Source organism: Panicum virgatum, chromosome 9N (assembly GCF_016808335.1).
Source record: "Panicum virgatum strain AP13 chromosome 9N, P.virgatum_v5, whole genome shotgun sequence".
NCBI classification, from domain to species: Eukaryota; Viridiplantae; Streptophyta; class Magnoliopsida; order Poales; family Poaceae; genus Panicum; species Panicum virgatum.
Window position 1 is genome coordinate 29,499,930 of NC_053153.1, and position 13,459 is coordinate 29,513,388.

Below are 13,459 nucleotides of genomic sequence, written 5' to 3' on the forward strand. Positions count from 1 at the left end.
TGATTTAGTCATTTTCTTGGGTGTGGCCATGTGGGGCTAACCTTCGCTTTCCCTGTTATTATTTGTTATAGTGACAGGACAAAACGAAAGGGCAGCTGGTATGTTAGACTGTGTCAAAGGATCGCCCATGAACCAAGAGCAGGTGCGGTCTAAAGAGTTAGGCCTGCTTATTTGGATGGATATTCTGGCTTCAGGCTACCAACTTTGACTGAACATGGAAAACAATACACTGCAAAGGACATGACAACATTATTGAAACAAAAAATGTGTTTCTGTAGAGATCTGAGAAGATATGCCTTCAGTGGAAATCTGATGTAGAAGGAACACTTACCTGAAGAGGGCCCTCGGAACGGTTGCATCCACTACATAATGAGCAGATTCATTATGTGAAAGCTGCTGGTACAGCGTTTTAGTTTTTCTTTCTTTCTTCAGAATTCTTCTTCTAATAAAATGTCTCGGCAAATCTCTTGCCATCCTTTATGAAAGCTGGTCTAGTCTATACGCCACTTTCTCGGGCCTAAAGGCCTTGCTGTTTTTTGTTGCATCGTCATATGAAAGCTGAGGAGCAAACTACATGGCTGCAAAACTCTGGTTCCCTCTAGTATACGGCCTCGCTGGCTTAAACGACAAAAAGGGTGCCACTATTAAGTTGCATGCACTAACTAGTTCAATTCAAAAACTTAAACTGATATGAAGAGATGTACAATTCACTTATACTTTAACACTCCCCTCACGTGATGGACAATTCACTTATACTTTAACACTCGCCTCTCGACGCCTCAAAGAAACTGAAACTTAAAGCATGCTCCGACATAGAATCCTCATAAGTTGTATTATCATCACTGATATAAATATCTTTCAAAACAACTCAATTATGCTAACATATACAAAATACGAATGAGATATTTATACTATGTAGTACAGACGTACGATAGATGATAGTTTGGGACTAATCCTAAAAGCATCATACAGGAATGTCTAACATCGTTTCAACTTCTCCGGAAATACTGCACATGCACAAGAGTTCACGTAAGTATAGCATTCCAGGATTTAGGATAACTTTGTAAGTATGCGTGCAAGTTCTAAACATCAAAGTGGTCCTGATGCCCCTGGTAAACACAAACAAAAAAGAATCAGCAAAACAATGTGCCTAGATATAATGTATATTTATATGCATAGCAAAATTTAAGAATCTAAAACGATCTAAAAAACTTGACCTGCGGGGGTAAGACTGCCCCCACGGCATTGTTTGAGAGGTAGAATGACTTTCTCACATCAGGCCAAGAAAATCTCCGAACCCCTACCCCACCCGTACGCGGGGGGCCGTCGCCTTGTGAGTTAGGCCGGGCACCACAGTGCTTTGGACATGGGGCAGGCGAGGGGATTTTTTTACCCGTAGGCGGAAATTCGCCCCGACCAGGAATCGAACCCACAACCTGCGGGGTGCCGCCGGACTGCCGTAACCAACTGACCCGACATCCTTTGGCGAATCTAAAACAATCTATATTGTTGAATGAGGGAGTAGGTTTTTACATATAAATATAATACATATATAGTTAGTTTTTATAGGGAATAATGTAGATCGAGGTGCATAGTAGAATCTAGTTTTTTATATACCTAGTGCTATGCACCTGGACAAAAATAGGATGACAAAAAATTTGGAATGGAGTTTCTTATTAAAGTATATAATTTGGAATGGAGTTTTTTTTATTAAAGTATATAATTTAGAATGGAGTTAGTAAAACCTCTTGGTAGAAGGCCGAAAATAGATGGGCCCATAAGACAGTGAGCAGGCCCATACTTTGCGGTCCCACATGCCAGTGAGACAACTAGACTCGGAAGCGTTCTTCTCTCCTCTTCGTCGCCAGCCAGCCAGTCACCACGAAAAGCGGAAAGGCCTCGGAAGCTTCCCGCTTCCAGATCTCCACCAAAACCCTAACCCACCGAACCTTCTAGAACCTCCTGCCTCCCGTCCCCCGCATGGACGGCCTCGCGGCGCCGTCCCCGTCCCACTCCGGTGCCACCTCCGGCGGCGGGGCCTCCCACCGCAAGCGGAAGCTCCCGCCGTCGTCTCTCTCCGACGCCACCGCCGACGAGGACGACGACACCACTGCGCCGTCGTCCCCCTCATCGGCCCCTTCCTCTCCTTCCCGCCCGTCATCCCCATCCTCCTCCCACTCTGACGATGACGATGACGACTCGCTGCACACGTTCACTGCCGCGCGCCTCGACGGCGCGCCGGGTGGGGGCTCCGCCTCCGGTCGGCCCCCGAAGCCGGATTCCTCTTCCGTGTCTGCCGCAGCGGCAGCTGCTGCCGTTGCGGCGGGGGCGGGACCGAAGCCTGAACCCGGCTCTACCGCCGCCGGCGACGGCAAGGAGGACCCCAAGGGGCTGTTCACTGATAACCTCCAGACCAGCGGTGCGTACAGCGCCCGCGAGGAGGGCCTCAAGCGCGAGGTCAAGCCTTCTTTTTTTTTTAAAAAAAAAAACTTGGTTTTGCTTTTGCCTGCCCTCTGATAGTATTGGTTGGAATGTGACTGAGATTGTTGAATTTGTTCTTCAGGAAGACTCGGGAAGGCTGAAGTTTCTCTGTTATTCTAATGATGGTATTGATGAACACATGATATGGTGTGTGTAGCACTTCTCAGAACTCTGTTTGGCTTTGGCTGCACATCTTTAGTTTTATTAACTTCTATGTTTTTCCCAGGTTGGTAGGCTTGAAGAATATCTTCGCCCGGCAGCTTCCTAATATGCCCAAAGAATATATTGTGCGCCTCGTCATGGATAGGTAATACCCAATGTAATGTGTCTATGGTTTAGAATCGACACATATAATCTTTGTGTCTTTTTTCTTTTGGGGGATGAAATGGGAATAAGATAAAAATTTCTTCAGTGGTAGTAACTTCTTGTGTCGTGTTCTGCAGAACTCACAAGTCAATGATGGTTATCAGGAACAATATTGTCGTGGGAGGCATTACTTATCGCCCTTATGCAAGGTACTGCTGCCACTTTAGTGCTAGCATTTTCTTATGTTGGTATTGCATGTATATTGTGCTTAATGGTCAATACTTCATGTTTGATATGTGCTATTTCTCTTTTTTATTTGAAGATCCAATAATTCTTTACAACTGAAAGCAAATGGCAACTGGCACGAGCTAATATTGGTTTGTAATTAAGATACTGCATTGTAAAATCGTCTGATTCATGGAATGCACTTACTGATGATCTTAAAACAGCTGCCAAGTTAGAATTTAGGATGGAGATATGTGTATGCTTTTGCTTATCCTGCATTTTTTTCTTCTATTAGTATTTAGTAATGATTTGCACCATGTTGCAGAGGTTTGTTGTTGCATACTATAGTCTCCTAATTGTACAGAAAAAAAACTATTATGCTAATTTGTCTTTTGGAAATCATAGCCAGAGGTTTGGAGAAATAGCATTTTGTGCTATTACAGCTGATGAGCAAGTTAAAGGCTATGGGACACGGTTAATGAATCATTTGAAGCAACATGCACGAGACACTGATGGGCTCACACATTTCTTAACCTATGCTGATAACAATGCTGTAGGCTATTTTGTAAAGCAGGTATGGTTGTCTGACCTTTTACTTGTATATAAATATTTCTTTCAATTTCTTGTTTGCGCTTGTTATTAACTGAAGAACTTCTGAAACAGCATGTATGACATACGCCTTAACCTAAAAAATAGATATAATTCAGACATCTGGATGCTTTAGAAGGTTGTTGAGTATTGATGGTTGGATTGAAGGTTCTTTGTATTCAACATTGTGCCATTTTCTGATAATCATTACATCAAATTTGAACTTTAGCATATCAATTTATCTGCAAGCGATTTCTCTTTTATTTATAAATTAATTCTCTTAGATATAATGTCAACAACATTGTTTTTGTTACTTAGCGTAAAACCATATGAAAGAAAATGGTTTGCCTTTCTTTCTGAATTCCTAATTGTCAATCTGTAGGGTTTCACAAAGGAGATCACATTGGACAAAGAAAGATGGCAAGGGTAAACCCTTTCTGCACCATGTCTTTTTCTTCAATCAAGTTGCTTCATGTGATCAAAGTTTATTTTAGGGTTTACCTAGCCAATGTTTATACACTTTTCTGGTTCTAGGTACATTAAAGACTATGATGGAGGAATATTGATGGAGTGTAAAATTGACCCAAAGCTGCCATACGTTGATCTGGCAACGATGATTCGGCGTCAAAGGCAGGTAAAGTAACAGGCAAAAGGCTGGTCCAAACATGAACATGATGCAGCCAGTTCATGATTTACAATGAATCCATCATTTTTTGACACTTCACTGTATTAATTTCGTGTAGGCCATTGATGAGAAGATAAGAGAGCTTTCTAACTGCCATATTGTTTATTCAGGAATTGATTTTCAGAAGGTTAGCCTTTTCTCTCCCAGGCTCTAGTATTTGGGGTCCTTTCTTTATTTTCATGCTTTGGACGAAGTTGGTGGGGGAAAACTGCTAGGGTACTAGGTATACAGAGATTTGGTAGTTCTTCTGTAGAGGGAATGACTTATTTCTCGAACATGTAGAGGGAATGACTTGTAGGAATAATTTGTTTATCAGCTCCATATGAACTATTTTTTTAGAAAATCACAGGTATGCCTCATTATGAATGAGGCTTGCCTGCACCATGCTTCTTATTAGGTAATGTCACTTCTCGAAAGATATCTTTTTGTTCTCTTTGCATTTATGCTAGATAGCATGAATCTGCAGTGAAGATTAGTAAGATATTGTTTGTGTTACATATGCTGTGCCTTGCCCTGCTAGGCAGACTTTTGATTAGCCAGGTGGTCAAACATGTTAAGGAATTATATTTCTTTCTTTGTAGAAAGAAGCCAGTATTCCAAGAAGACTGATGAAACCAGAAGACATCCCTGGTCTGAGTAAGTCAGTTCTATGCAAACTTGTTTTACATTGTTGGCCCTCTACAGTCAGGTTTTGATGGTTGGGACTAACTTGGATGCTCTTAATCTGTTAGTTCGAGTATACTTATAAACATGCTGCATGTTGAATTATCTGGAGCTGATATATTCAAAAGGTCATCCAAGCATATGATTGCATTAGTGTTAGTTTATTTTGAAAACAAATAACAGCAGTCATACTGCTGACTGTTAAGCACACAACATCTGTTTTAGAAAAAAGCTGTCCATTGTTAGCAACCAATTCTGCCTTTCCTTATTATTTTAGTAATGATGCAAGTCCGATCTGAGCCATTAATGTGGTGCAGGGGAAGCTGGGTGGACACCTGATCAGTGGGGCCATTCTAAATCACGTTCAGCATTCTCCCCCGATTATAATACTTACAGACAACAGCTTACTAACGTTATGCGGATATTGTTGAAGGCAAGTCTTTTATCTGCACAAATCTTAGCAGATGTTGCAAGTTACTTAGTAGTTCATACTGATTGGTTGCATTGAATAAACTGTAGATATGTACCTTGATTTACCGACCATAGACTTGTGCAACTTATGTATACTATTACTAAAGCAAGCAATAATTCCTTGGTCTGTCAATCGGAGTCCTAATCGGAATCCGAGTGACCGTATGTTGAGATAAGAGTCTGAAACCATTAGAATTAGCGCTTGGCGAGTAAAATAGGAAAAGACTGAAGTCCTCGACTGACACGTACTATGTTATTACAAAATACATATGGTGTATACTATATACATTTTTATATGCTAATCAACATATTTATATGGCTTCCTGTAGCAACACACGTGCATATTTGCTAGTATATATTTTAATTCCAATATGGACTCCTCATGTTGCAGAGTATGAATGAACATCCTGATGCTTGGCCGTTCAAAGATCCTGTGGATTCACGTGATGTTCCAGACTATTATGACATTATCAAAGATCCTATAGGTTAGTTTGATGTACAAGGGCTATAGTTCTTTTCCTATCCTGCCTTTATCAAGCAAAGTCACATGCTATTTAAGTGAACTGGTGTTTAAGACACATGCCTATCTGCAGATTTGAGGACAATGTCAAGAAGAGTCGAGTCGGAACAATATTATGTGACCTTAGAGATGTTTGTTGCCGACATGAAGAGAATGTTCAACAATGCAAGAACCTACAACTCTCCTGATACTATCTACTACAAATGTGCCACACGGTGAGTTCTCTGTATGTCCTTTGTTCTCTCAACTAGGGACATGTATGTTCCAGCCAGCAAGTTGGGAGTCGGGTTGCCCATGGGCATGTTTGGTTTAGGGCCCCTATTGAGGCAAGCCAAATTTTAGCCATAGCCAAAGAGCATTACAAGATTTGGTACAAAAATTATTGTTTGGTTTATAGCCAAGCCAAAGTTAGTATCCTCCCAAAGTTGAGAAGAAAGTGTGTTTAGATTGTAGCCATGACAAATTTTGACAAAATTGCAAGCATAACAAGTGGGTCCTACATGCCAAAAAAAAAAGTGTCAAAATATAACCAAACTAGATCTTGGTCTGTAGTTAAAACGAACAAATTGGTTCAAACAGATTTGTAATCAAATGAACAGTTTAGCAAATATTGTTGTTTAGGATGTGATAATCCAAAGCATAGCCCATGGGTGTAATAGCAGGCTGACGCATCACACGTCAGCTCATGGCTGCCAAGCGGCCAAGCCAAAATGTGGCCAGCAATTCCACCATCCTGAAACTGCCGTCTATCCCTCCCTCCTTCCCTGTGTGCGTGTGTATTCTGCATTTGCGCTGCCAAATTTTGTTTGGTGACTTTGGCCCTGAACCAATTGAGAGCCGAAATGGCTGGGCGAGGCATAAAGTTGGCTTGGCCTGTTTGGGGCCAATAACCAAGCATGCCCCATATGTTTTTAGGGATTTCCTAGCTGACTGTTTTATCATATTTTCTTTTGAAAGCTATACAGCGGGGGAAGCTGTGTTACCCGGACACCCGTGTCTTAATTTTTTTGCCGAGTCGGATACCCCGCACCCGTGTCGGATTCCGACACCCGTGTCGGATTCCAAGTGTTATTTGCCGTGTCCCCAAAAATTCTAACGAATCGGACACCCGCACCCGAGTCGGACACCGACACCCGCACCCATGTCCATGTAACACTGGGGGGAAGCCCCCACTGACTGTTTTATCATATTCCCATTATTTAACCTAACATAATCAGCCATACCCATATGTTTTCAGTGGCATAAAATTTAGCTTAGATCTTGCTGATATTATTTGATACCAGCTGACAGGGCTGGAAAATCTTACAACTTGGTTTTGGAGCCCAACATGTAACTATATTGATTTTATTCCTTTTTGGTCATGCAGACTCGAGAATTTCTTCTCGGGCAAAATTGCGTCGCAGCTTGCACAAGCCTCAACCAAGAGCTAGACTGGTGCGGGTTGACTGGACACATTTGCTTGTTGTAAAATTGTTCTGTATCTGTTATAGTCGTTGCCTCCCTTATTGTGACGTACAGTGCTGAACTGTTAGTTTAGCATGTAACCCGTAGGATTAATCATGATTTTACATATGTTGGGGCTTAACCTGGGGGTTTACTGATTGTATTCATACAATAATAGAGTGAGGAGATAAGTTCTTGAAGAATATCATGTCATCATCAATTCTTCATTTTCCAGCACCTAAGAATAAGTGTTTACCTTCCTTAAAGAGGTGTCGTTCAATATAATTTAATCATAATTTTTTTTCCTCCTAAGAACTGGATGAAAATCCTTATAAAAAAGGACTGGATGAAAACTGAGTACAATATGTCTGAGTCATGAATTAAAGCATCATGACTGAATAGCTAACAATATTAATGGAGGAGTTTAATTCATTTCACTCTGTTCGGCTTCTCTTCTTTCGGCTTATTCTCTCTAAAACTGAAACCAGATTCACGTACGAGGCCAGTCCGAATCTGCTTGTTTCATGAGAAAGTTTGAGGCCTCCCCAAGCCTAGCTCTTCAACCGAATGTATCACCACACTGCTTCACGCGGCCGCATCTGCACCTATTTTAGATGTGTCATGAACCAAACTCCAATGTTGAGGAAACTTTCAAAATTGGACCGTGGTCTGCAAAGAACACAACCCAATTCAAAAGGCGAAAGTGATGGTCAAACACGTCTCACGATATGAGATGAAAGAACAGAAATTAGCTTGGTTTTCAATTAGCTTACATGATGATTTCGTGTATGTCCTCTGGGAACATCATAATTTTGACCTGGCCACCCCTTTCTCTGAGGGCCCTTGCGTACTGAAATCATCAGAAACCAAACAGGTAGACAAGACTCAAGAGGCATCAGCGAAACCAAGCAGATAGGGCCGGCCGGGGTGCACAGACAAATAAGTGTGGAAAATATGGACATGCAATTCTTTCATTGTAGAAATATTTCTAGCTAAACTGCATTGCATGAAAATTGAGATTCATTTGTTGTAGAATGTTGATAAATCCAGCAAAATCTGTCAATAATTCTTGTACCTGTAGGCCATTAGAAACGGGTACTCGAAGATCAGCTCCTCCAAGAAGCATAAGAAGGGGCGCTTTCACCTGCACAATCAGCAAAGTTTCATGAACCATACCAGCAAAAAATGGTACAGTAATTGACCTGAAAGTTGGGACAGGAAAACATACTTTTGAGACATGAGCAATCGGCGATTTCTCATAGAAGAGGCGAAGATGGTCGGGTGAAGGGGATTCGGAGGCATATTTCTTCGCTTCAGTTCCGCAGGCCACCATGTAACACCAGTCTGGGATGTCAGTGGTGCCAATCATCAGCGCCAGGTTGCACACAGGATTCCGAGCAGCTCCCGCAACAAATCTGTCTGGAGCCTGCATCCAAATTGCAAACTGTACTAGGAACAAGAACAGAAAGAGCAACTGCAATGACTCTGAAATCGATTAGGATGCCAACCTGGCCTATCAGATGAGTTGTCAAGAATCCACCATGTGAAATCCCAACAACAGCTACTTTGGAAGCATCTATTAGCTTTTCGTTGATGACGTGATCTATGGCTGTAAGACAGTCTCGGACGTCCTGCTTAGGATAGTTAAGAGACTTGGAAGAAAGAAAAAAAGTCATAAAGAGCAAATGCCCTGAATTTAACTGGAGTGCGTACCTGAGATCCTACTTTTCCAGGAAGCGATTGTAAAGCCTCCTCTCCATAACCCGGTGTACCTCTTTTTTGTTTTCAGATAACGGTGAGATGATGACATGCATAACTGAAGAGGAGCGGAGAAGTTCCAAGGAACATACCGATAATTTACAATTAGCAGATTGAATCCAAGTGAAGCAAGAAAGGCTGATGATTTCACGTAGCTTGACACAGACACTGAGTGTGGGCCACCATGAAGGACTACAACAGTTGGACTGTGCGAACTGTCCTTGCAGGACACAAAAATGGCCTCAAATGGAAGTTTGCCACCTATGGAACAGGAAAGTGCTACCTGGATAAAAATGTCACAGCCTAGCATACAAAACCTCGAGTTTTCAGGATTATACCATCAGAGAGGTCATCAGAGGGGTTAGCGACAGGAATTTGAAGTATAGTGACACTGTGATGCGACAACAAGGACTTAACCTGCAATGGAAGGCAATGTGAGAAAGAATTTATGGAGACTATTGCTCTTTTAAAAGCCCTCAAGGCAAAATTATATGCTACTTTAGCTTCCACAAAAAACTATATGTGCTACTTTAACTTCACATCAACTGAAAACTAACCCTATCTCTGGCTGTCCTCAACGGACTATCAACTTCATCCCAAGTCCATCTGCGTGTTTGACCCTCTGGTGTCACTTGGCGTCCATACCTGATATGAGGAGGGTCGATGGGACTACTTGACACTATATGGCAAGCAAATGAGAAGCACAATGTTTCAATATTAGAATCAATTAGCTGCATGAGTTTAATACGAGTTTACAACTACAATTACCAGCAAGAACATTGTCACCGTCTATCGCAAGAGCACTCCATGAGTAATGCGAGTCTTCTGGAGTAATTCTTGTTACTTTTCCACTGCAGAATGGGACAAATTAGAGTATCGAGGTGATCTTTCAAGTTCTGGAACAAGAATATGCCAGCAACCTTTGATTTACCTTAAAACATTTATTGATAATATCACTTCGGTACTCCTCCAAGCAGATGTTAGTATCATCGTGCATCCATCAGAAAGCCAAGGATTGGATAGAATGGATGAGCAGTAAAGACCCAGGAAACAACCATCTTCAGGGCACATTACAATAGGCACCTGGAACAGTTCAAAAGCTGAATAGGCTGAAGAACACGGTGAAAAACAAAGCAAGATAAACAGATGGGCATACCACTTCAGTAACATCAAGTTGTTTATCCATTTTCCAATCAGAAAGCCAGTTGATCTTATGCAGAGAATCCGTTGCATTATGTGCTCCACTATTTACAGCCTGTTTTGCAGAAAGGAAGAGTAGGATTTTTCCATCCTGGCTGCTCACAGTGATTTGTACTTTCAGAGAAAGTTTAGGGGCTCCAATATCGAAATGTGCATGAATACTATACTAACATACCTGAAACGTGGAAAGAAAGCACTACTGATGCTTGCTGTTAAGTTGTGTGCTGATGCAGCGGAGTCTGATTTACCATCGCTGGTACAGGAACATAACACATTACAAGCAACACTACCTGGTAATGCCACTCAAAAAAAAACACTACTTGGTAATGATGCCAACTACGGAACTAGCAAGGGTAGAGTCAAATATTCTATTTCTATTTCATCAGTCACATAAGTGACAATGTATTAGAGTAGTCTGTATCTGTACAAATTGTAAACTACAGATTTGTTATCCAAAGGTGGGTACTTACCAAACTGGTTTATTTTCAGTCTCTGGTCTTTCGAAAGGGCTAGCAATTGCATAAAGAGCACATGGCCTGTTAGAACAGTACTTGATACCAAGTTTTCTAGCAGTGTTATGAAACCCGTTGTGCTCTAACCATCCAACGAAAACCAAATACGTTTGACTGCCACTTGAAGAAGGGGGAACCCAAACAACTTGGCCAACACTCAATGATGTTGCAATGCCTTCAGCCGCTCGCACTTCTCCACTGCATACAACAGCGGGTTTTAGGCTTAATAAGTCTAAGTCATACTGTTGGATCTAGGGACTAGCGTCTACAAATTGTTGTGCTGATTATTAGTAGGCAGGGTACAGGCCTGGCAATGTCAAGAACAAACAATGAGGGTCTCCCTTTTTTGGAGTATCTTTCACCCCAGTCCTCTTCCCAATCCCCTTGTCCTTTCCAGGTATTACAGTCTTCATCAGAAGAGTCTCCCTTTCTATATCCAGAATCACTGAAAACTGGTCTTGGTTGGGGTGGAGCTTCAGCAATGTATGCTATCAAGGTCTCTTCTTGATTCCAGGAAATACCATGAAACCTGCAGCAACAAGAACAGTGCCGTTCTGTCATGTCACTGTAGTCATGGAAAGAAAGTGTATATGTATCAATCGCTATGTTTTAATCAGTTCTTCCTCACCATTCATCGGTATAAAGCGGACCATGCATAGACTGACCTACATGTATCTCCTTCTCCACATGTGATTGATCAACAATTTCAAGCTTAGTAGGGCAACCTTTCTCTCCGTTTCGCACTATAAGAAGCTTCGACCCCGAAGGGGATGGGACGATGACAGACACTCCAGTCATTTCAGTGGGGAAAGGAGACCACTGGAAATCCCTAGAGTTGGTACCAGCCCCCTTAATATGACAGTACATACTGTATTTTCTGGTTCTGTTCGCCAGTAGGTCTGGCTGGCTAATGGAGAACATTGCTGTGGATATGCCATCTGCAGTCATAAAGGAAGCACCTTTGTATTGCCAGCTTGATAGAATTTCGAGAGAAGTATACATGATGATTATGGACAAAGGAAGTGTAACAAGAAGACTCTGACCATACCGTTGTTATTTTTGAGAACCCAAGCACTGTCAATGCTTGGGACTTTGGTGAATTCTTGCAGTAACTTGGATTGGGAAGCATATTCTTCAGATGTTGTCAAATCCATTCTGAGTGGATTCTCTCTGAAGACTTGGAGACTTTTATGACTACTGACTGGAGGGACGCAATTTAGTAGGATAAGTTAAGTCTGCAATTTCACAAAGAGAAGCATAATATGTCATGCATGTTGCAGGAGGGCTCAAGTTACTTTTGCTGTCAATAAGAGGGTGCATTCAATATATGGATAAATCCATCAAGCGCACTACTCAATATTACCTATATATTCACCTCAACCTCAACTCTTCTTTGGTTACAACTTCAACTTTCCACAGTAGTCGCTTTGAAGTGGTTTGCAGTGTTAAGCCTCTGGTCTAATTTAATTTCAAAAACAGACACTAATCCCACTTCTTGAGGAATTAAATTAAAAAAAATGGCATTTTCAATGTACAAAGAATTCGAGGAAAGTCATGAAAGTCTGAAATATCCAAGATGACATTGTCTGAGTGAGACTACCTAAATACAGCTTCCTGTATTGCACTTGATCTTTCGATTTCACCTATACGGCATGAGCACAAAAGTTTGCTGAACTTAGAGACCAACTATTTATACTCGCTAGGTGAAACTGATCGCAATAGGCATGAACTCATCTTGAACTAGAGTAAGCAGATGAGCAGGCCAAGCCAGTACAGAAGGAAGCCACTCTTGAACGGCAAAGTTAAAGCAAGTCCGTAACATCAAAACACCAAACATATACAAGAATTCATATCAACCTTTCGGGGAGAGATCAGCGAAGAGAAAGTTCTTACCATGCATGGGACGACTCCTTCGGAAAGACTCCTATCATAGCAGTTGATGAGATGGCACCAAAACTTGTTAATTTTGTGCCAGCTTGTCACCAAGGTCTTAAATAAGATACTAGCTAAAAAGAAATAACCAAGAAGAATCAAGCTTAACGACCATGTGCACAGCAGAGGAAAGACGAAGAGGAATAGAAGAAGGTAGCGTCAGATCTGCATTCAGCACCACTAAAGAATGCATAAGATGCCCTTCCAACCTTTTCTTCTTGTCCGTTTGTTCACATTATTGGTGCAACTTTATCTGGTAATATATCGTGTTAAACTTGAATGAAAAAAGTCTATATCACCCCCTCACCTATGGGGGTGGAATACATAATCCCCCAACCTATGAAACGGTTTATATTATTCCCTGAACTTTGTAAAATCGGTCAAACCCCCTAAAGCAGTTTTGAAAAATCACAGTAAATCACAGAAAAATCATAAAATAGAAAATCCAATTGTGTTAGACTCCAAATGAGTAGATTTACACAGTGAACATATAATATGGTATGCTTTAGTATATTTTTACTGTAGCTGTAGATATATGCTTTTCTTCATAGCTGTAAAAAACATGTACTAAAGCATACCATATTATATGTTTACTATGTAGATCTACTCATTTGGAGTCTAACACAATTGAATTTTTCATTTTATGATTTTTCTTGATTTACTATGATTTTTCAA

The 13,459-nt window shown here is 41.3% G+C and overlaps 2 protein-coding genes and 1 long non-coding RNA gene across 4 annotated transcripts; 2 read left to right on the top strand and 1 right to left on the bottom strand.

Annotated features, from left to right (window-relative positions):
• Positions 1-1,855: 1,855 nt before the first annotated feature.
• LOC120693408 (histone acetyltransferase GCN5-like) lies at positions 1,856-7,609 on the top strand. 2 transcript variants are annotated; one of them, XM_039976833.1, is made up of 13 exons: positions 1,856-2,457; positions 2,564-2,628; positions 2,708-2,788; positions 2,925-2,996; positions 3,418-3,586; positions 3,983-4,026; positions 4,135-4,234; positions 4,344-4,412; positions 4,867-4,921; positions 5,266-5,381; positions 5,811-5,904; positions 6,013-6,154; positions 7,306-7,609. In XM_039976833.1, exons 1-13 carry the CDS (start codon positions 1,981-1,983, stop codon positions 7,367-7,369), a joined length of 1,548 nt encoding a protein of 515 aa, XP_039832767.1. In that variant the 5' UTR covers positions 1,856-1,980; the 3' UTR covers positions 7,370-7,609. The 2 variants fall into 2 exon arrangements, with proteins under 2 accessions (XP_039832767.1, XP_039832768.1); XM_039976834.1 differs by having other exon boundaries at positions 1,879-2,419.
• On the bottom strand, positions 7,610-12,990 carry LOC120693407 (acylamino-acid-releasing enzyme 2-like). Its single transcript, XM_039976832.1, has 18 exons — positions 12,746-12,990; positions 11,901-12,087; positions 11,481-11,790; positions 11,160-11,381; positions 10,811-11,050; positions 10,516-10,593; positions 10,297-10,435; positions 10,072-10,223; positions 9,909-9,991; positions 9,698-9,819; positions 9,479-9,557; positions 9,233-9,401; positions 9,096-9,156; positions 8,891-9,013; positions 8,611-8,808; positions 8,458-8,526; positions 8,156-8,232; positions 7,610-8,051 (listed from the first exon to the last, which is right to left on the bottom strand). The coding sequence occupies exons 2-18, from the start codon at positions 12,004-12,006 to the stop codon at positions 7,988-7,990; spliced, it is 2,292 nt and encodes a 763-aa protein (XP_039832766.1). The 5' UTR covers positions 12,007-12,087; positions 12,746-12,990; the 3' UTR covers positions 7,610-7,987.
• On the top strand, positions 8,955-10,822 carry LOC120693409. Its single transcript, XR_005682982.1, has 2 exons — positions 8,955-9,087; positions 9,172-10,822. It is a non-coding gene; the product is annotated as an uncharacterized LOC120693409 (long non-coding RNA).
• Positions 12,991-13,459: the final 469 nt, after the last annotated feature.

Coding starts and splice junctions, on each gene's coding strand:
- LOC120693408 (XM_039976833.1), top strand. CDS start 1,981: ATGGACGGCCTCGCGGCGCCGTCCCCGTCCCACTCCGGTGCCACCTCC. Junction 2,458..2,563: donor AGGAGGGCCTCAAGCGCGAG/GTCAAGCCTTCT, acceptor TTTGTTCTTCAG/GAAGACTCGGGAAGGCTGAA. Junction 5,905..6,012: donor CATTATCAAAGATCCTATAG/GTTAGTTTGATG, acceptor GCCTATCTGCAG/ATTTGAGGACAATGTCAAGA.
- LOC120693407 (XM_039976832.1), bottom strand. CDS start 12,006: ATGGATTTGACAACATCTGAAGAATATGCTTCCCAATCCAAGTTACTG. Junction 11,382..11,480: donor CCGCTTTATACCGATGAATG/GTGAGGAAGAAC, acceptor TTGTTGCTGCAG/GTTTCATGGTATTTCCTGGA. Junction 11,051..11,159: donor TTTGTTCTTGACATTGCCAG/GCCTGTACCCTG, acceptor TGTTGTATGCAG/TGGAGAAGTGCGAGCGGCTG.